The sequence below is a fragment of the Hemicordylus capensis genome, chromosome 5, assembly GCF_027244095.1.
Source record: "Hemicordylus capensis ecotype Gifberg chromosome 5, rHemCap1.1.pri, whole genome shotgun sequence".
Classification (NCBI taxonomy): Eukaryota; Metazoa; Chordata; class Lepidosauria; order Squamata; family Cordylidae; genus Hemicordylus; species Hemicordylus capensis.
The window spans coordinates 113,014,062-113,036,353 of NC_069661.1; the positions used below are offsets into that span (position 1 = coordinate 113,014,062).

At 41.0% G+C, this 22,292-nt stretch overlaps 2 protein-coding genes across 5 annotated transcripts in view; one reads left to right on the forward strand and one right to left on the reverse strand.

Annotated features, from left to right (window-relative positions):
* CCDC149 (coiled-coil domain containing 149) overlaps positions 1–22,292 on the forward strand; it is an 87,836-nt gene that overhangs the window by 45,248 nt on the left and 20,296 nt on the right. For all 4 annotated transcript variants that reach the window (XM_053257497.1, XM_053257495.1, XM_053257496.1 and 1 more), the window contains exons 5-10: positions 1,200–1,316; positions 2,347–2,519; positions 4,707–4,779; positions 6,164–6,248; positions 11,372–11,516; positions 14,320–14,396. In XM_053257497.1, the coding sequence (XP_053113472.1) occupies positions 1,200–1,316; positions 2,347–2,519; positions 4,707–4,779; positions 6,164–6,248; positions 11,372–11,516; positions 14,320–14,396 (670 nt within the window). The remainder of the gene's footprint in view (positions 1–1,199; positions 1,317–2,346; positions 2,520–4,706; positions 4,780–6,163; positions 6,249–11,371; positions 11,517–14,319; positions 14,397–22,292) is intronic.
* LOC128327999 (metallothionein-1-like) lies at positions 708–893 on the reverse strand. The gene has a single exon (XM_053257499.1). The coding sequence runs from the start codon at positions 891–893 to the stop codon at positions 708–710; it is 186 nt and encodes a 61-aa protein (XP_053113474.1).

Genomic DNA, 22,292 nt, shown 5'->3' on the forward strand with positions numbered 1-22,292 from the left:
TAGATTGTGAGCCCCTTTGGGACAGGGAGCCGCCTTCTCATTCCTTTTGCTATTGCTTTGTGAATTTTTTGTTGGAAAGCAGTATATCATCATTATTAATAATAATGCAGCAGTTGGTGTACAGAAATAAGTAATTAATACTGAAGATACTGGGAATGTGGAATGCCTATAGTTATTCTTATAAAAAAGAATGTGTGAGAATGGAGGCTTTTGCTGCATCCTTGATCCCCCCCACCATATAAATAAGACATTCCCTTATTCCCAATTTCCACATTATATTTTAGGTGTATATCTAAGAATGTAAAGTTTTAACCTGACAAACATGTGTTGTACAGATATGGTTTTCAGGGACCTTGTATGTTTGATTTGTATGTTTAGAGCAAAAAAAGACAGAGTGTGCCCATTCTGGATCAGCATCCACCCCCCACCCCATCCGCAGAGATGTTGTTTGCGCCAGGAGGGAAGCTCCTAGTGCCAGCAGTGGGAGTATTCTTCCGGGGACAGATAGGAGCTATAGGAGGGGGAAGCTATAGGAGGTTAAAGCTCCATCCTCCATGCTTTAAAAAAAAATTATTATATACATATAGTTTTATTTCTTTCACATCTAATGCTAGAAAATGGACAGACAAATATATAACTGGAGAATAAGGTTACATTCTTGCAGGTAGTCAAATATACAGATCAAAGTTCAGGGAGCAAGCAGAGGTTTACTTGCAACAGCTGCATTTGGTGGAAGGGGGCCCTTTGCAGATACAGCCCTGGGCACACTTGGCACAGCCCACTGGGCAACAGGAGCAACAGCTCTTTTTGCAGCACTTGCAGTTTTTGCACTGGCAGTTGTTGCCACAGGTGCATGCACCACCACTCATGCAGGGACAATCTTGAGAATCCATCCGGCTGGGTTTTGCTCGCTCACTCCGGAATCTGCTGGGAGGCTTAGGTGCACATGGACCGCGATTTGAGCCTCCCTTCTCCATGCTGTGGTCCCAGTTCAAATTGGGGCCACACATGATTGCAACTTACATTTTAATTTTTAAAAAAACACCTGGGGGTTTCAATCATGTAATGATTTATAGCCTCTAGTTTGGCCCTTATTGGTAAAGCTGGGTTTGCCTCAGTGAAATTACCTTTATATTCTTTTACCCTCCTTCACCTTCCCTTATTATGGTGCTAAGACAACTGCCTCTGGTTTCTTTCAGCTCCTGAGGATGACAATAGCCAAACAAAGACTTGGAGATGAGGAAGTTGGCGCACGTCATTTTGCACCACATGAGCGTGAAGATCTTGTCCAGCAGTTGGAGAAAGCACGAGAACAAGTAACTAAATCGTGAGGGGGTTGTGCATGATTGTACATTTTGTCCTCCAATATGGATTAATAACCTCTGAGTTCTTTCTAGGGCAGCTAGCCATAAAAACATGAGAGGAGCCTTGCTGGATCAGACTAGACATCCATGTAATCCAGCATCCTGCTTCCCACAGTGGCCAACCAGATGCGAATCTATCTTTAATTATGTGAGAGGATGCTTCATCTGAACGTTTCCTCTACACACAGTCCAGATAATGATGCAGGATGAAGCACCCACATGCATTTAAGGAATGACACATTGGAAGGGGAGAGAGATGCATGCACATGGTATGGTTGGTTTGGTCAAGCAACATATTGTCCAAACTGGCCCAGAGAGAAGCTTTTCTTTCTGCATTGAGTAGAACTTGTGGTCAGCCACTAAAACTGATTAGCAGTAGATTCAGGACAGACAAAATAATGTACTTCTATAAACAATGCATAATTATTAATGTATGGAATTCAATGCCACAAGATGGCATGATGACCACTAACTAAGATGATCTTAATAGAGGATTAGACTGATTAATGGCTTTTGGCTAGGAATTCCTCATGTCATGAGGTCTACTATGTAGAATCTCTGTTATGAGATTCCCTACAGCTACTCACTTACTACTTTAAATAGTATTAAAGTAGTAATAGGGATCTCATAATCCCCCATTCCACTTTTTCAAGAATTATAAGTGGTCCAGGTGTAAACAGTTGGATCTACTTCTACTGTGTCTCATTTTCACCTGAGTTGCACTGAAATCAGTGTGACATATCTGGGCATTAATGCGAGCACAATCTGAAAGCTTAATCCAATATTGTTGACTCTGGAAACATTGTTTTGCAGAGTTTTTTGTAAAAAGAGGTGACTTCTAAAACAATTGCCTGTAGAGGCAAAAGTAATTTTGTATGTCATGTAACAGAGTCTTCTATAGAATTCTATAATATTAGTAGGCTAATAAACTATGTAGATTAATCTAGTACAGTAGTGATTTTGAGCTTGGCTTTCTTCTCAGATTGAGACCCTGCAGCATGATCTTCAGGCAGCACTAGATGAGCTACAGGATGTAAAAGAGGAGCGCTCTTTTTACCAAGATAAATCGGACAGATTAAACCAAGAGCTTAATCATGTACTTGGGGGACATGTAAATCGCATTATTGATATAGATGCTCTCTGTATGGAGAACAGGTGAGTATATTTAGATTTTCTCATGAAAATGAACTGTAAGCCGTTCACAATGGTAATATCAGAAGTTCAGCCCCAGTAAGATTTTATTGTTCTCTGTTTTGGTGGTGGTGGTAGTAGTAATAGTAGTAGTAATAATAATAAAGTGCTCCAGGGGACTTTTAAGAGCTCATCTGTATGTATGTATGTATGTATGTATGTATGTATGATATTCATATATCCCCTGATGTGTATCTCTAGGCGGTGTACACAATTTAAAACAACAAACAGGTGTGTATTGAGGGTATTAAAAGCAACCAGAGATGGAAGTGATCTTATTTTGACAGGGAGCATATTCCAAAGCCCTGGGCAGCCACAGGGAAGTCTTGGTCTCGAGTCACCACCAAATGAGCCGGTGGCATCTGTAACCGGACCTCCCCAGATGATCTTAATAGGCAGCCAATAGGGTTCATTGGCAGCCAATGCAGTTCTTTTAATATTGTGTTATATGGTTCCTTCGGGTTCTCCAAGAGACCAGTTTGGCTGCTGAATTCTGTACCAATTGTGGTTTCTGGACTATGTACAAAGGCAGCCCCTTGTAGAGTGCATTACAGTAGTCGAGCCTGGAGGTTACCAGGATTTGCACTGCTGTTTTAAACCTTAAAACCATTGTTTTAAGGTCATTTACCTCCAGAAATAGGCGTAGCAGATGTATCAGCCAAAGCTGATAAAAAAGCACACCTGGCCACTGCCCTACATCTGTACTACAAACATAAATAAGTTTGGGGCTGCTGTGAAACTAGTTTGACTCATTGCTTTCCATAGAGAAGTTTGACTACTCTAGTTTTATGAGGCTGCTAACCATTCTTCATGAGAGATCTGTAGCCCCTTCATTAAACTGCAGCTCCCAGGATTCCTTATGAGGACTGTAACAGTTAAACAGGTATGAAATTGGTTTAAATGTGTAGTGAAGATGTGCCCTCAGCTGAATGTTTATTTACTTTTCAGAGCTTATAGTTATTATTCTGTTTTAGCTTATACATTGGGCTACTTAGAAGAAGTGACAGCAGAGCATGATGGTGGTCCTGCTGAAAGAACAACTATACAGTCATATCTTAAAAGTGGCAATGCAGAAAATTCATGCTACTTCTGTTCTCTACCCCAAAGCTTAGACGCCTCACCCTAGTCACTAAGCAGAGTACATGCTAGCCCTGATCAGGGTAGTCATCTGGAATATCATTTTATGGTTAGGACAAGGGGCTGCTTTGAATACTACAAAGAGGAAGCATAAATGACTGATGTTCCCTCTCCTGCCCTATCTGGTTCTCATGGGAGGAGAGTGTGGTTCTATCACTGCACTGGAAGAATGCACATTTTATCCCCAAGAGTAGCAGACGAAGCAGCAGCAGCTTCAGTTCATGCTTCCTCTTTTTATTATAATAAAAACACTCCCACAGTCTTTATCACAAAGCCTGTTCCAGATGCATAACCTAGTCTGGTGGCTGTGGGCCACCTCCAGCCTCAGAGGCATAATGCCTCTCACTACCCGTTGCAGAGGAGCAACAGCAAGAGAGAGGGCATGCCTTCACCTCTTGCCTGTGGACTCCTCAGAGGCATCTGGTGCGCCACTGTGTGAAAGAGGATGCTGGACTAGGTAAGCCTTCAGCCTGATCCATCAGGGCTGTTCTTATGTTCTAACCTCATATACTGGGCTAGTATGTACCATTTTTACCTGAATCCAGGCCTAGCATTATTCGAGTGAGGTACACACACAGTGGAAATGCAGTACTCTTTGGCAGAAATCTTTTCAACTTTTTCTAGACTGCACTGCAAAGCTTCCCAATTTACCAAGCTTCATCTTACCTCAGGGGTTGGGCAGAATATTGATTCTGATGGACAGCTTGATTGGCAGTTGATTTGAGAGGGACCAAGGAGCGCTGTTGTTGCCACAGTACCCTCCATTCCTCTCCCTTGTTGTGATATTTTGAAAAATCTATACTTTATTTTGCCATTACAAACCTCTTTATTCTGAACTTCAGATACATCATTATCTGTTCATTTCTTTCTATTGCAAAGCTTTTAATACCTTTTAAGATGCTTTCATGAATAATAATAAAACTATATCTAGTTTTATGTAGTCAATAAAATTATATATAGAATAATAAAATTATATGAGATAAATATATTATGATTTGTTCTTCAACTTGTCAGATACCTTCATGAGCGATTAAAACAAATTCAAGAAGAGGTCAACCTTCTCAAATCGAATATTATGAAGTATAAGGTAAATTTGGGGTTTGCAGTGTAATATGCTATATGTTTCACACGGCAGAACACTTGTTTTCTGCTTGTTATACCTTCAAAGAGTGAATTTGACATTGTATTAATTCATTCTTTAGAATAGTGAAACCCCACTACTTTTTCATGGTCATAAAGAGCAATTGAGTAATTTTAGTACCTGTGTAATTGACCCATTTTCTTTTACATAATGTTTTTGGCAGTTTTAAAACATTATACATTCTGCTAGGATTGGAAGCATTAATCGATTGCTTGTTAGGATTAAATTACACATTATTTTCTTGATTGAAAATATAAATTTCAATTAGCATTGTTCCCTGGAAGAATGAATTTACTGCTGAGGAAATTGTTATAAACAGTTCCTGTATGTTTCTTGATCTCACTGAAATATGTAAGATGATTTCCCAATATAATCCAATGATTTATATGTCATGTTTAGTTGAAAATAGTTATGGGATCTGAAAATGGCTTCTGAAATTTTCACTTGTATTTCGATATGTGTAATTTTAATAACCAAGTTCAAAACATGGGGTATAAATGTATGGTGGTCTGTATCGACCATTTGTAATGTTCTGCCACGTGTTGAGAAGAATTTGAGTACCCTCTTGTTCCCTTGGGTTTCTGACTGAGTCCAGATCTGTGGTAGAATCTTTCTGCGCACTTGGCAAAACTTTGCCAACAACCATCTTAGCTAATATGACATGCATTCTGCGACAATGAGGCTCTTCTCACGATCACGGAGAAGAGCCTCTGTGGGGTTTGCGAGGAGAGCGGGCTAAGCCAGTCTGCTCTGGGCAGCCGCCCACACAACTGCTGGCTCTGTGACGGAGCCGGCAGGGGCTGGGAGGATCAGGGGCCTCGCGGCCCCCAGAAGCTCCAGTATGCCCTGCGCGAGCACGCAGGGCATACTGGAGAGACCCCCAGAGTCAGGAGGTGGCTTTTTGCCTCCCCTTCGGGGGTCTACCCGTGAGTAGCTGCAGCGTGGAGCCGCGCCGCAGCTACTCACGATTAAAAAAACTGGGTTTGTGGAGTGCTCGCTCTGCAAACCCGGTTTAAGGGGAGGGGTTGTTTGGCGGGTTAACAGCTGGGAGGCAACCGGGCTCTCCTGCGAGCCCGGTGGCTCCCACAATCAGCCGAAATCGGGCTAGGCTCCCCTAGCCCAATTTCGGCTGATCGTGGGAATAGCCTCAATAGGTGTCACAGAAAAGGGTGGTACACATTCACTCAAAGGGCTTTTAAAGATCTGGGTGCTTGAAAGGCAAACGGGGGGGGGGGAGAAGATCTCTTTACTTCTAATTAAAAATATTTCAGTGGTAATATATTTTTTAAAATCACTATTTCTTGGTTGGTTTTTGTCTTTGTTGGCATAGAATGCTCTAGAAAGAAGGAAAAATTCCAAGACCCATAGCAAATCAAACAGCAGTGCACTAACTGGAGTCCTTTCTGCAAAGCAAGGTATGTCTTAAATTTTTCCTTTTGAAACTGAAAACTGTTAGGTTTATTCTGAGGGTTCATTGAAAATGGCAAAGGTTTTGTTCCCAGCAGAAAAAGACTGTTGGTACAATTTCCTCACACAACCTGTCCCCACTCACAAATCAGAGCAAGAATAAACAATGCAAGAGACAAGGAGCTGTTCTCCCGTTGCTTTATAACACAGCATGTGATATGATGCCATCATCTTGCACATTTCCTCATCCCAACCTTACATCATTGACTGGCAGAGTGTGAGGATAGGCAAAGTGTGAAGATGTGATATGCATGATGTGATATGTTTCACTGTGTTTATACCAAATGTTACCAGGAAGAACTTGGTGCTTATTGTAACTTTCAGTTCTGCCCTCAAATACCAAGCAGATTGTGGGAAGAGGCAGATAGGTTTTTCACTAGGGATGTGCACAGAACCAAAAAACCCGGTTCAGCTCAAATGAAACTGTATTCGAACTGAACCGGGTCTGATCTAGTTCCGTGCACACTCAAGCTGCTACCACCCCCTTCCTGCAGCCGCCACCACAGGCAGCACTTTTAAGTGCTTCACTCCCACCCCAACTAGTTTTAGGGAAGCCCCCTGGTCCCCCCTTTACTGGTAAAGGGGAATCATTACCTGATTCCACTTTACCAGTAAATTCTGATCCAGCTGGAACCAAACTGGGCCCAATTCGATTTGAGCCGGCTTGCACACGCCTTTTTGTCACTGTTCCTCCAAATACCAGCTCTGCCCTCACTTGAAGGCAATAAAACAAAATTTATGTATTTCACCAAACAGTTGATAACAGTCTCAGTGTAATTAGAAACAATGCATAACATAAATTTGCACTGATGATGCTATGTGGACACAAAAGAAAATGTTTGCAGGAAACTGGTTTGGAAAATTGATTCAGGAGTGTATCCAGACTACTGAAATTACTACGTAATGAGGCAACATTTATTTAATTATTTAATTTTTTAAAATGCTGCTTCATGCAGAACCTTAGCAGTTCTCATAAATGAAAAATAAATAAATAAACCATTAAAAACAATTAAAAAGTGGAACAATTTAAAACCATTTAAAAATAACTAAAAGCCAGGCTAAAAAGATGTTTTTGTAGGACTCTTTTAAAGGCTGGTAAAGGTCTTACGCCTCGGATATCTGTAGGAAGCACATTCCAGAGCCCAGGACTAGCAACAGAGAAGGTCAGATCCCAAGCTGCTGCCAGATGAGCTGGCGGCGGCTGGAGATGAACCTCTCTCAATGACCTTAATGCGCAGTGGGGATCCTGCTGATGAAAGATCTCTCCCAAGTAACCCGGTTCTAATCCATTCAGGGCTTTAAAGGTAATTATGAGCACTTTGTATTTTCCTGGAAACATTTCAACAGCCAGTGCAGCTGTTTTAAAACAGGTATAATTTGGTTTCTCTGAGAAATCCCAGAGACCAATCTGACTGCTTTATTTCGAAGTTTCAAAAGGCAGTCCCACATCCTATCCTAGCAGTAATCAAGCCTAGAAGTTACCAGTGAGTGCACCACAGTTTTGAGATCATTATCCTCAAGGAATGGGTGCAGTGTTCATATCAACCAAAGTGTATATAAAGCACTGCTGGCCTTAGCCTCAACCTGAGAACCAGGGTAAGGCCTGGGTCCAGAAGCACTCCTGGACTAAGTACCTGTTCCTTTGGTGAGGGTGCAACCCCATCCAGAACAGGAGTTTCTGTCACATCCTCAAATTATGACCCCTTATCATGAGTACTTCCATCTTGTATGAATTCAGCTTCAATTTATTATCCTTCTTCCATCTTGAAAAACTAAAAAATAACAAATTGCCAGGGCCAGATGGCATCCATTCAAGAGTTCTGAAGGAACTCAGATGTGAAATTGCTGATTACCTAGCAAAAATATGTAACTTGTCTGTACAATCAGGCTCTTTACCAGAGGATTGGAAAGCAGCCAATGTAACTCCGATTTTCAAAAAGGGAACTGGGGGGATCTGGGAAATTACAGGCCAGTCAGCTTAACTTCGGTGCCGGGTAAATTGATGGAAAACATACCTAAGGCCAAAATTGTTAAACTTATATAAGAAAAGGCCTTGCTGAAGGGCAACCAGCATGGCTTCTACAAGGGCAAGACTTGCCTCACTAACCTTTTGAAGTTCTTTGAGAGTGTCAACAGGCATGTGGCTAAAGGCGATCCAGTTGACATAGTATACTTGGACTTCCCAAAAGCTTTTGACAAAGTTCCCCACCAAAGGTTCTTGAGTGAACTTAGCAGTCATGGGATAAGGGAACAGGTTCATGTGTGGATCCGTAACTGGTTAAAGGTCAGGAAACAGAGGGTGGGAATAAATTGACAGTTTTCACAATGGAGGGAAGTAGGAAGTGAGGTCCCCCAGGAATTGGTACTGGGACCAGTGCTCTTTAACTTGTTCATAAATGATCTAGAAGTTGGGGTAAGCAGCGAAGTGATCAGATTTTCAGATGACACTAAATTATTTAGTGTAGTGAAATCTACAACAGATTGTGAGGAACTGCAAAAAGATCTCTCCAAACTGGGGGACTGGGCGACAAAATGGCAAATTTAGTTCAGTGTAAGCAAGTGTAAAGTAATGCATATTGGGGCAAAAAACCCGAACTTCATTTATGCACTGATGGAGTCTGAGCTGTCAGTGACTGACCAGGAGAGAGATCTTGGGGTCATGGTGGACAGCTCATTGAAAGTGTCAACTCAGTGCACGACAGCTGTGAAAAAGGCTAATTCCATGTTAGGTTATATTAGGAAGAGGATTGAAAATAAAAATGCTAATATTATAATGCCCTTATACAAATCTATGGTTTGGCCACATCTGGAGTACTGCATACAGCTTTGGTCTCTGTATCTTAAGAAGGATATTAGAGAACTAGGAAAGGTGCAGAAGAGGGCAACCAAGATGATTCAGGGGCCTAGAGCACCTTTCTTATGAGGCTAGGCTATAGCATCTGGGGCTCTTTACTCTGGAAAAGAGGCAACTAAGGGGAGACATGATTCAGGTGTATAAAATTTATGCATGGAGTGGAGAGGGTGGACAGAGAGAAAATTTTCTCCCTCTCACAACACTAGAACCAGGGTCACCCCATGAAACTGAAGGTCAGAAAATGTAGGACCGAGAAGAGGAAGTACTTTTTCACACATCGCATCATTAATCTATGGAATTCTTTGCCATGGGATGTAGCGATGGCCACCAGCTTGGATGGCTTTAAAAGGGGCTTAGACAAATTCACGAAAGATAGGTCTATCAATAACTACTAGTCTGGTGGTTGTGGGCCACTTCCAGCCTCAGAGGCATGATGCCTCTCAATACCAGGAAGGAATTCTGGTGGGGGGAGGGGGAACTTCCACAGGCTTGCCCCCCTCCACCTCAGAGAAGCCCCCCAGAGGGGGTAAGTTTAAATTTTTTAAAAAATTTCCCCAGTAAAAGATCCGTGACCACCCCTGGACCAAACAGGTGGGTGGGTTCGAGGGGGTGCTGGACTGAACTGGTCCAGTTTGGACTCGAACCGAACTGGACCAGCTGGTTCTGTGCACACCCCTATGGTGGACTAGATAGGCCTTGGGCCTGATCCAGCAGGGCTGTTCTTATGTTCCTACGTTGTTACCGCCTGTAGGCAGGCATTTAGAGGGACAATGCCATTTCCCGATGATGATGGTGTCATAATCTCCTGATGATAGAGAAGTAGATTTGGGTGTCATCAGCATATTGACAATACCCTGCTTCAAATCCCCTGATAATCCCACCCAGCCCTGACAGACATGACACAGTAGCCCTCATTTCACTGAGCAACTGTTTCCATGTGACAACATCTGGAATCTACCCAAGAGATAGTAATGGAACCACTACAAGGCCATACCTTCTATTCCCAAATCCTCCAGACGATTCAGAAGGATATTGTACTCAATGATATTGAAAGCTGCAGAGAGATCCAAAATAACCAAGAGTCACACTCCTTCTTTCAATTCCATGATAAAGATCATTCATCAGTCTGACCAAAGCTGTCTTAGTCCCATAGCCTGCTCTAAAGCCAGTTTGAAATGGGTTTAGATAACCAGCGTCTTCCAAAACAACTTGGAGTTAATCAGCCACTATCCTTGATCACCTTGCCCAACTAAAGGAGGTTGGAGACTGGCCTATAGTTATCTATAAATGAGGGTTGTAGTTATATATAAATGATCTTGGTCAGGCTTCTTAAGTAAAGGTCTCACAATCACCTTCTTCATACACGGAGGCACCCTGGCCTCCCTCAGTGAAGCATTTATTATGTCAACTAGGCCATCTCTAACAGCTTCCCTACTAGATTATATAAGCCATGTTGGGCATGGATCCAGAGGACAGGTGGTAGGCCAAACACCCTCAAGGAACTTGTCGTCCTCCTCAGGAGTCACAAATTGAAACTGATCAATTTTAATCAAACTAGAGGAGATACTGGACACCTCTGCAGTAAATCTCTACTCCAAAAAGGTTATTAAAAGGGTGTCATAGCATCATAGCTGGATGATGAAGACTTCAAATTCAAGTTCAGAGAAGAGGGAATCTGAGTCAGTCTCCTTATAACTCTGAACAGCATTGTCACAGTGTAAGGCTTTAGATGGGCTTTATGTCGAGTCTTGTTGACATAAGATGTTCTTTTGAGAAACTAAGATTGCAACTCAAGCTAGCGGGCTTACGCTTCTATTTGCTTTGAAAAGAGGTTTCCATGTATGCATGAACACCAGGGCCTTGGCCTTGTGTACTAAATGCTAGCCAAGCGGTGCTACTTGGGCCACCAGCAGGATATATAATCATGCAGTCTGACCTGATTGTATGGGCAGATGATACACACATTACCTAGAGCAACATAGGAGCATCTGTGGACACATATAGGTGTTTCACTCCAGGTAACTTGTAAATGAGGCTAGAGCCTTTTTTTGTATGAGGGCTAAAAAAAAGTGTCCCATCATCTCACAGGATCTGCTATCATGGGGTAGTAATAATAATGATTTGATTTTTTAAAAAAGTCAAATGATGTGTCATTTCTGTAGTCATGAACTGAAGTTTGCTTGCTTGCTTGTTGGCATTTCCCCCAAATGTTTTTAGTTCAAGAGCTGTTATCGGAAGATCATGGATGTAGCCTACCAGCCACGCCACAGTCCATCTCTGATCTTAAATCTTTGGCTACAGCTTTACTGGAGACAATCCATGAGAAAAACATGGTCATTCAGCATCAAAGGCAAACCAACAAGTAGGTACTTGCACTAGTGATTAACCGAACTTAACCTCAAATCTGTTCCATGTTGGAATTGGTGAGTCTGGACCTGTGTTCTTTTGGTCTCGGAGGGGATTCTGTGATTCCTTTTATTGTGGATGAGAGTGAGGACTGGGGGAGAACATTTTGAAAATATGAGTAGCGATTTAACAGCACTGAGTCACTGCTAGTAATCAGAAGTAATTCAGTGCTCTCAAAGGCATATCAAGGATAGAAAATAACCAGTACCTAAGAAAGGACAGAAAAATAGTTGAGGACTGATTAGGCTTTGAATAATTCATTAATGCTGAGTTGTGATACTAAGCCAAGCAAAATACATTTCTAGAGAGGTAGTCCTAGCAGTGTGTTTAAATGCTTTTGACAAAACATGCATCTTGTCAAGTAAAGAAAATAACTATTTAAATAAAGCCAACACCAAAGGGAAAAGTATAAAGAAAATATTTTAAAGTTCCTTTAGCCTGATAAGTTTGGATTTTGCCCTGTGAACATACAAAGCTGCCTTATAGTAGGTCAGACCCTTGATCCATTTAGCCAGTGCAGTCTTCTATAGTGGCAGTTCTTCCAGGTCTCAGATGGGGTTGTGTCCCTCCCTGCCATTTCCTCTTGGTATTTGCTGCTAAAATTCTGGGATCATCCATAAAATGTATCACCCTTTAAGAGGACTTAATAGTCTTCCTTGCTCCTTCTCATACTTCACCCATTTTAACCAGTGTCCAGTTCCTGATTTCTCTCAGCTTTGATACCCATTTTGCTCTCCTCTTTGTTGGTTTCATACTCCACTGATCTCCACCCCTAGAGTGTCAGTATCCTACTGCATCTCCTCTCTTCTGCGACAGATCTTGTCAGTGTTTCATAGGATTTGTGTATATACTGGATGCATCACATCAAGGGATCAAGGGATTTGGGGAAAAGGTGAAAATTCTGATACATTGAAATGAGGCACAGAAGCTAATTCACATAGCTTGCACATGTATTGGGGAATGTGAGTGAGTCTTGAATATTGTGAAGATAGTTCTGACCTGACATGCAAAATAGATGTGTTTTAATCTGAATTAAATTAATTTATACATACTACTAAACAGGTTTGCAGTCTGCAAGCATTACTCGTACACCACAAAATGATCATGCACTTCCCCCTTCACTCATTATTAGGTGATGTGCAGAAGAGTATATGTGTTTAGAAAAATGTATTTATCTCTCCAGCACTTAAGCTTTCTGATGTTTTTCAGTTAAGATTCTCATGCAAATCCAACATCTATTGAAATGCAGTGAACTGAAAAAATATAGCTTGTTTTTTGCTTCATAATTCAGTGAAAGTCTGGACCTTCTGTCTTGAAAAGTACCCGAGAAAACTGCCAGAGTTTGCCAGAAGGTATAATTCCCTGTGCTTTTCAAGTGGGAGAGTTTTCCCCACTTTCTGGCAAATTAATCATTTTTTCTGGGATTTTTTATTTTTCTGGTAGTCTAGGCAAGGTCTGGAATCTGCCTGTAAAATTGCATGTTTCTGTCTTTCATGGTATGGTCTGGGAGTTCCATGTCAATGAGTAAGCAGATATCTTATGAAACGACTTAAAGTTTGCAAGCATGTTAAGATCTTATGCTGCTATGATTCTAGTATTTTCCTCTATGAGGTCTCATGACCTATGTTGTCTGGTGGGAGAGTTTCCCCACATTTTTGGAGCATTAATGCATTTTCCCAGGGTTTGGGGTTTTATTTTGTAGTCTGGGAAAAAGGTGTGGAACCTACCTGCAAAGAACAGCATGTTTTTATCTTTCATGGTTTGGACTGGGAGTTTCATGTCAGTCAGAGAGTGAGTCAGTGAGGACTTGCAGTTTGCAAGCATCTTATCTCATTGTGACTCTAGCCTTTTCCCAACTCTATGAGATCTCATTCCTCATGCTTTCCAATGGGAGAATTTTTCTGAATTTTCCAGAAAAGTAATGAGTTTTTCCAGAGTTTCAGATTTTTCTTGGTAGTCTGGACAAGATCTCGAACATACCTGTGAAAACTGCATGTTTCTATCTTTTGTGGTTTGGTCTGGGCATTTCATGTCAGTCAGTCAGTGAAGCCCAAGCAATATATTATACTAGCTGGGCCAGGCGCAGAGCATCAGTGCCTCTAGTTCGTTGCCGTCCCCCACCACATTTTCTTGCCCGCCCACCGCCATTTCTCTGCCTGCCCGCCACCACCGGGTTTTTTTCTGCCGGCCAGCCAGGTCACTACCACCACCGCCATTTTCTTCCCTCCCACCTGTCCTTGTTGCTATTTGGCAGCTGCTTATGGACTTTCGTGAGAGCTGCCACAGATGGAATTAGCGACAGGTTTGCATAAGAGAAATATATATTTCTATTCTATTCTATTAGTGTTAATGTTATTTACTGTATTAATATTAAATCAATATTTAATGCTTTTCAACCTAAAAGCATTTCAAAGCAGTGTATATAACAAATGAAAATAGAAAATCGTTTCCTCTCCCAAAAGTTTTCACAATCTTTCAAAACAAACAAACAAAGATGCCAGGAACAGCCACTGGACGGATGCTATGCTGGACTGACTAGGAATAGTTGCTTTCCTCCTGCTAAATATAAGACAGGCACCACTTTAAAAGGTGCCTCTTATCCAGTTATATATTTCTCTCTCTCCATGCCAGCTGCATGCGTAAAGCCAAATGTGGACTTTTATTCTATTATTTTATTCTATTATTTTATTCTATTATTGTGTGTTCCTTGTTTTGTTTTTTTAAATTCTCTCTCATGAAATACCATAACTTTGTTTCAGAATCTTAGGCAATCGTGTAGCAGAGTTGGAGAAAAAGCTGAGAACTTTAGAAGTCTCTGGTTTGTGGAGTCTTCCAGGTTAGTAAAACTTAACAGTGGTTGTTAATTTTTAGGTGTCTGAACACACTGGACATTTTAAACACACACACATAGTAAGAAACTTGAAAATCATGTTACAAATACCTTGTCTGCAAACTTCTTAGAGCCTCTGTGAGAAAACCTATATGGAAATCTTGTTATAATGAACTAGACATTTTTGAAACTGAACCTTTTAAAAGGTGTTTTAGGCCACATAAACCACAAGTCACTTTTGAAAGCCTTAGCTCCGTGATAAGTCATGTATTAGAGCTGGTCTACATGTTCAGAAGAACTGCAAGGTAAAATGTATACCATTTCAGAATGCCACTAGGAGATTATATGACTGAATGATGCCCATGACTTTGTTTTACTTTTTTTTTTTTAAACTCCCTGTGTTTCAAAGAGAAGGCTAGGCCAAAACCTTTATACCCAGTATGGTAGCTTTACTATGTAGGGGTATGTTTGGATATAAAAGCATTCAAACATGCAGGTCCCTTCATGCATTCTGAAGTGGTACAGTTTTGGGAGGACTGTGTTTTGTGTTATTTATTTATTTTTTAGCATGCTTATAGATGTTAAGTTACAGTGTAGTGAAACACGGGGGATGAAAGCTGAATTAATACATCTATTGTAAAAACATACCATTCAGCTGCTGAAAAACTGCAGCTATAGCTTTATTAATAAAATGTGTTTTCTTCTGTAGGTTATACTATTATTTAGCATACTCCTGAAACTGGGTAGAGAAAATTAGAGTTCCTTTTGTCACATCTTATTTCTTAAGGACTTGGATTTTCTCTTTTGAATTACATCTGTTATGTGAAAATGCATTAAAATGTAATGAGAAAACCAAAATAAATATGTCTACATGCAAGAAAGGTCTTGTGCTTGGCCAGATTCTACAAGAGACTCTACAATTCTTCTCAGAAATAGCTGCAATATTTGGTAATCTCGTGTTGCATTTTCACATATATTCAGATGTGGGTAAGACTTTCTACAATCCTTTTTATGAGTGGACATATATATTTTGGTCTTCTCATTATGTTTTTATGCATCTTCATACAAAGGCATTATTCAGAAAAGATAATCCTGGTCTTACTCCTCCATCCAAGCCAAACCTTCAGTAATTGGCCTTTTCTATCTTTCTATAGACCTCTTCAAACATCATATTCAATATATGTACAGTCTGTATTCATTGTTCACATGTACAGCTCCATATCCAGGAAACTGATTATCTAGGTGCATTTCAAACTGGTTTTTGGGTGGGCTATGAGGTGGAGACTGCCTTGGTCAGCCTGATGGATGATTTCCAGTGGGAAGTGCTAGTCTGTTGGTTCTTTTGGATCTCTCAGTGGCTTTCAATACCATCGACCATAGTATTCTTCTGGACCATCTGAGAGGGTTGGGAGTGAGAGGCACTGTTTTACAGTGGTTCTGTTCCTACCTCTCTGGTAGATTCCAGATGGTGTTGCTTGAAGACTGCTGCTCTGCAAAGTGAGAACTTAAGTATGGAGTTCCACAAGGCTCCATACTGTCTCCAATGCTCTTTAGCATCGACATAAAACCACTGGGAGAGATAATCAGAAGATTTAGTGCAGGATGTTTATATGCTGATGAGACCCAAGTCTATTTCTCCATGTCGTAGCCATTAGGCTTAACACCTGCCTAGAGGCAGTGATGGGCTGTTTGAGGGATAACAAACTGAGACTGAATGCACATAAAATGGAGGAGCTTATTGTGTGGGGTTGGAAGGAGGCAATTTTGATCTGCCAGTTCTGGACATGGTTACACTCCACCAGAAGGAACAGGTACACAGTCTGGGATTGCTTCTGAATCTAAAGCTATCTAGTGTCTCATCAGGTTGAGGCAGTAGCCAGAGGTGCTTTTTATCAGTTTCGGCTGATACGCCATATGTATCCATTTCTTGAGGGAAACAACCTCAACACAGTAGTACATATACTGGTAACGTCCAGAATTGACTGCTGCAATGTGCTGTATATGGGGCTGCCTCTGTATGTAGTCCAGATACTGCAGTTGGTGCAAAATGCAGCAGTTAGGTTGGTCTCCAGGTCATCTTGAAGAGACCATTTTACTCCTGTATAAAAAGAACTACACTGGCTACCAATATGTTTCTGGGCAAAATACAAGGTGCTGGTTATAACCTATAAAGCCCTAAACAGCTTAGGCCTGGGGTATTTAAGAGAACGTCTCCTTCACCATGAGCCCCACTGCCTGTTAAGATCATCCATAGAGGTCCATTTGTGGTTGCCACTGGCTCATCTGGTGGCACAGGCCTTTCCTGTTGCTGCCCCAAGACTCTGGAATGCACTCCCTGCTGAAATAAGAGCCTCCTCATCTCTGACAGCTTTTAAGAAGTCTTTAAAGACACATTATTCTCCCAGCCTTTTAACTAGACTTGTGGTTTAAATGGTTTTAATGTTTTAATTTAATTTGTTTCATGATGTTGTGAACCGCCCAGAGACATAAGTTTGAGGTGGTGTACAACTATAATAAATTTAGTAAACTAATAAATAATATGCACATACAGTTCTTCACATGTTGTGTTCAACACATACACCAGTACACTTCCTATCTGTACCATGCATTTGAGGGATCTGTTTCCAGGTTCACTTTTTAAATGAACACATGTACAGTCATACACACAGACACATGTATATTTCTACAGACACCTGAACACATATACATCATAATGTCTGAATAGGACTTTTATCTCTCTCTTTCCCTTCTGTAAATCAAGTTATGGACTTGTAGCCTTTCCTGGATAGTTCAGCTACCCTAAAGGGTTTCCAAGCCCTTTTTTCCTCTTCTGCTCCCAGTCCAGCCACCTGCTTATCCCTCCACTTTCTCTCGGGAAGTTGTGTTAGGGGTTCACTGCCACCCCCTTGGCTCACTGAGATGCCTGTTTTTGCATGGTCCCTAAAATTCTAAACTGTCATTTTGCACAAGCCTATATTATGCGAAACGTTCTACCATACACTGGCTGCTACCTCCCTCTTTACCTTCCAGCCTCATGGAGCTTGATCCCACACTTCGCTTCTCTTCACTAAGGTTCACATGAACAAAGATAAATACAGTAAGGCTGTAATCCTTTGCAGACTTACTTGGTAGTTTACTCAATTCCTTGAGTTCAATGGAACTTGCTAAATAAACATGCACAGCTTTGTATTGTAAATTACTGAGAAGCTGTTTAGTTTTAGATGATTTTTAAAAATTATTTTCCACTATTCCTTCTATAGATTGTCCTTGGGTTTTTTCGTTGAAGATCAGACTTGGTGCAGTCACATATCGCAGAATTGCCCTTTGCTGGGCTTCCTAGACAGGAAATAGGGCTGCATGTAGAACTGTAGGTTTTAGCATCTTGGGATCCAAGAATTCAAATGCAGAATTCAGCATCCTGGCTTATATTTTAAATGTAAAATTTCTAGCCTTTATGGCTGCAGTGCATGTTGAAATCTTCGCAACTAGATGGGATAGGATTACCTGCCTAGCTCTTTACCATGATTCCCAGAAGTAGAATCAGTTATGCAAGACAAGCAAAAATATGCAGTTTGCAAGGTTAATGCAGATGGCAGAATTTATATTTTTCTTGGTATAGAATTTTGATTAATTTTTGCTGCATGGTATACATAGCCCTTGGTATGCATGGTATACATAGCCCTTGGTATGCATGGTATATCCTTGGTATGCATGGTATACACTGCATGGTATGCATACATGGTATACATAGCTGCATGGTATACATCGTCGTGTTTTCTATGGGCTGGGGTAGCAGCAAATTGAGAGAGGGTGGTTTGAACTATGCTCACTTCCATTCAATGAAGAAACAGTTAAGGAATATGATTATACATAGGGCTGTGCTGAATATTTGTCTGCTTTGATTTTAGGCACAAATGTCGTGTTAGGTATGCATAATTTTTCCTAGGGGCAGGGGGGACCCTTAATTATTCACTGTAGCCATTGTTTCCCCTGACTAGTGCTTCGATGACAATTTTATGGGTTCTCTCCTCTAGCATGATCCCTATCAGTGCGGGATCCTGTAATGCAGGGATTCTCAACGTTGGGTCCCCAGATGTTATTGGACTTCAACTCCCATAATACCCAACCACAGGCCACTGGGGCTGGGGATTATGGGAGTTGAAGTACAATAACATCTGGGGACCCAACATTGAGAATCCCTGCTATAATGGATGTTCTGACATTACCTTGCTGTGTAGCCAGTCGGATTTGCTGATGTCATTGAGGGCAAAGGAGCCCAGTTTAGAGTAAGGGCAATGCTTCTTTGACTGGTCACATGTACTGTATAATCCCAGCCAACTGCTCTCTATATCAGCTTCATGATTGAATACCCCTATGCACCGTTCAAAGTATGTAACAAAACAAAAAGCCCACTGATGGGACGGTGCTTTGTGCCACGTAGGAATTGTCACAGAAAACATGCATGTATTTAGGCATAGCCCTGTTTATGTATTTCTCTTAAGAAAGAATTATGTGCTCTTTCTTTTCTGTACCAGAGGGGTTTGATATGTTGTTAAGTTTCTTGAAGTGAATTGGAATATCTCTTTCCACACACACCTTTTAAGGAGTACTGCACCACTCATATATTTGCAGCAATGTAGTGAATTGGAAAATAAGAAGTGGAAGGCTCTTGTGCTTGCTGCCTGATCCTAGGCCACCACCTTTTGCCTGAAATTCAGTGAGATGGGAAGAGGGGATTGTATTAGTTTGAGAGAAGTGTTAGCAGTGGGCTTCAGTTCTTCACCACATGAACAAAGAACAGAGCATTGTATGTTATGGACACTTGCTTATGTACCATCCTTGTAGACTTTAGGTTCAGAAGTCTTACTGTTGCTTGTAGACTCTGATTGGTGGAATAGGGCATATAATGCAATGGTAATAAAGTATGCACATATCGTTAACCTGGATATTACCTGAATGTGGGCTTCTGTACTGCTTCTCATTTCCTATAGGATCCCTGAACAAATAAATAACATAAATAACAACATACAGTTCTTTTTTTATAAATATTTTCTTGACTTAAAATTATCACTACTACAAAATAATCCCAACTGCATTCCTACTCAAACTTGAAGTCTTAAACACGTGAAGCTGACTTATACTGAGTCAGACCAATGGTTCATCTAGCTCAGTATCATCTGCACTGGCTGGCAGTGCCTCTCCAGGGTTGCATACAGGAGTCTTTCCAATCCATTCCTGGAGATGCCATGGAATGAACCTGGGACCTTCGGCATGCAAAACGTGTGGTCTATCATTAATCTATGGTCACTCCCTCCGCTATGTGTGTCTTGCTCTCTGCATGTAGAAAGGGGGTTAAGGAATTTAAATAGCAAATTGTAATTCAAGCATCGTCCTCTCCAGATATTCAGAACACAGATCTCATGCAACTTCAGCAGAAACAAAGATAAAGGGGCCATCGTTGTTTACAATCTCCAGCCCAGCACATCTTAAATGACCTCTTTTCTCCAGAGATTTATATCATGACCATCAACAAATAAATTAAAAATACACCCTAAAGCAGATCTTGTAGAAATATACCTGTGTTTTATAGCACTATGGTCGACTTTTTGAATGTTAATATTACCACTGCAATGTTTCCTTGATTAATCATTTAGGTTAATTGATTAAGAAACTTTTGATCAGCTACAAAGATTATCTGGATGTATTGGATAGTAGATTTTTATTTATTATTTAAATATCGTTAATACAAGTACCTCCACAATTATTGGTAATGTGTATCATCTTAGGAAAAGAGACGGTTTCCTTCTCCATCACAGGAAGGAATCTCCCTTTAAGAAAGATATGCCTCCATGTAAATGCACTCCTCTAAAAACAAATGTCTTCTTCTTCTTCAGAACTATTGCTGCCTGCATAGTTAGTTATTTGATTGTTCAGTGAACATTCATATAATTATTCAGCTAGGATTTCTTTAAGTGGTAACAGTCCTTAAAAACAATAAATCTACCTTGGCCTGCCAAACCTTTATGAACTCAAAAGATTACGAATTCCATACTAGATTGTTCTTTGCATGTTAAAACATCAAAACCCATTGGCTGACTTCTTCACTAGGTGCACATGTGTAGTGAAAAACCATGAATGCGCTGCTAGTGGCCCTGCTTCTCAAGTTTGAATGTTTGTGGGGGTATTTTTGCTGATCCTCCCCTCCCCCCAGAAGCATTGTGCACAATCCATAAAAAGGTCCCTAAGGACTCCGTAAACCTCAGGGTCCTACTTCTGGGCACAGAGTGCACTTCAGGAGGAAGGGGGATCAGCTTCCCCTTTCTTCCAGTTATATCCATCCTGCTACTGACCACTCTTTAAGTATTCCTTTAGTCTTAGCTAATCATATTTCATCTTCTTACCCTTACTTTCATCTGCATATTATGTATAGCAGTTAGGCCTTTTATTAACTGAAAAGCTTGCAACAATTACTTATAATAGGCTCTGTCCTGCACATATTATATGTGACATGTAACATGACAACATGTCAAATAGCCTTATCACTTAACAAAGAAAGCCCTATCCATATATACCTTAAAGGACTGTACAGCATATTTGTTGTCGTGGGAGTGGGATCACCCTTCCCATCCCCTGTGCATGGCTTAGCCATGATGGCTGTCCCACCTGCACCAGACATCTGTGCAGACAGAATCCAGTGCGCATAAATATGATCTGCATAATGTTTAGTCACACACTTTGAGGGGGTAAAGATCTTACAGATTGGACCAATGTGCGTTGGTCACTGTGTGCAGACCCCATTCAGATGTCATGTTCAGTGCAGACATACATACATACATACTCTTCTGTCTACGCCTTAGCATAGGGCTTTTCCTCTAAGAAATGCTTTTGATAAACTATGGGCTCTTTCTTTTCTTTTTTGTTACTCCTAAGTATTTTGCTCTGGCATTATGACATTTAACATCTTAAGCTGTTAGTGTATGAGTAAGAATGATATTTTATCTTGCTTACATTTTATTGTATGCCTTAACATATGGATTTTTTTAAAAGTTCCTCTGTTTTGTTCCTAGGCTATTCGCAAGCTCAGACACCCATTAATCTCTTCTGCCACTTGCTGTTGTGTATCCAAAAATGATTATGTAGATAAGGCCCAGAAATATAGATCCAGTAAATTGATTCCTTTTATTGGCTCAACTAGGGGATATAAATTTGAAGGAAGCTTTTAAACTATACTCTCTCTCCTTCAGGCATAGATGTTCAGAGCTAAAATAAAATTACGTTGTTTTATACTCCCAATAGTATTTTTAAAAATGTGCCTTCTATTGTTCAGATAAAAGAAAGTGGGAGGCTGTATTAGACCATGGCTGTAGTTCTGATCATAATTGCCCTGAAAGTCAGTCCCACTGAACTGAGAAATAAGTAAATAAAGCAGCCGTGGCTAACAGACTCAAGGAGGGGAGGGGGGATCCCCATAATGCACCACACTCTTGTGTGGTGCATTATTGGAACTCTGGGGGGCGGTGTGATAGATCCCGGCACCCCGACCCTCACAGCTGCCAGCAGCAGCCGGTGCTCGTCTGGGCAGGCGATCTGCCCACCCAATGAAGGTGGAATGATCATCTGCACGGAAGTAAGTTCTTTAGGACTTCCTTCCCACAAACCCTGTAGCCCTTTCTCACTGCTTGTGAGAAAGGGTTTAGTTGCTTCTACCCAGGGTCTCCTCCAACCTTGCTTCCACACAACCTAAAATTGAGATCAGAGACAGCTCCCAAACCCAGGTAGAACACAGTTTTCACTTGTGTCCTCAGTGTGTATGCTTGGTTTTTTAATGGAGGCAGGAGAAAGGGGATTCAAACCAGTGATCTCCTTTCTCTAGGCTCCTTTCTACAGCCTAGAGCAGGAGTA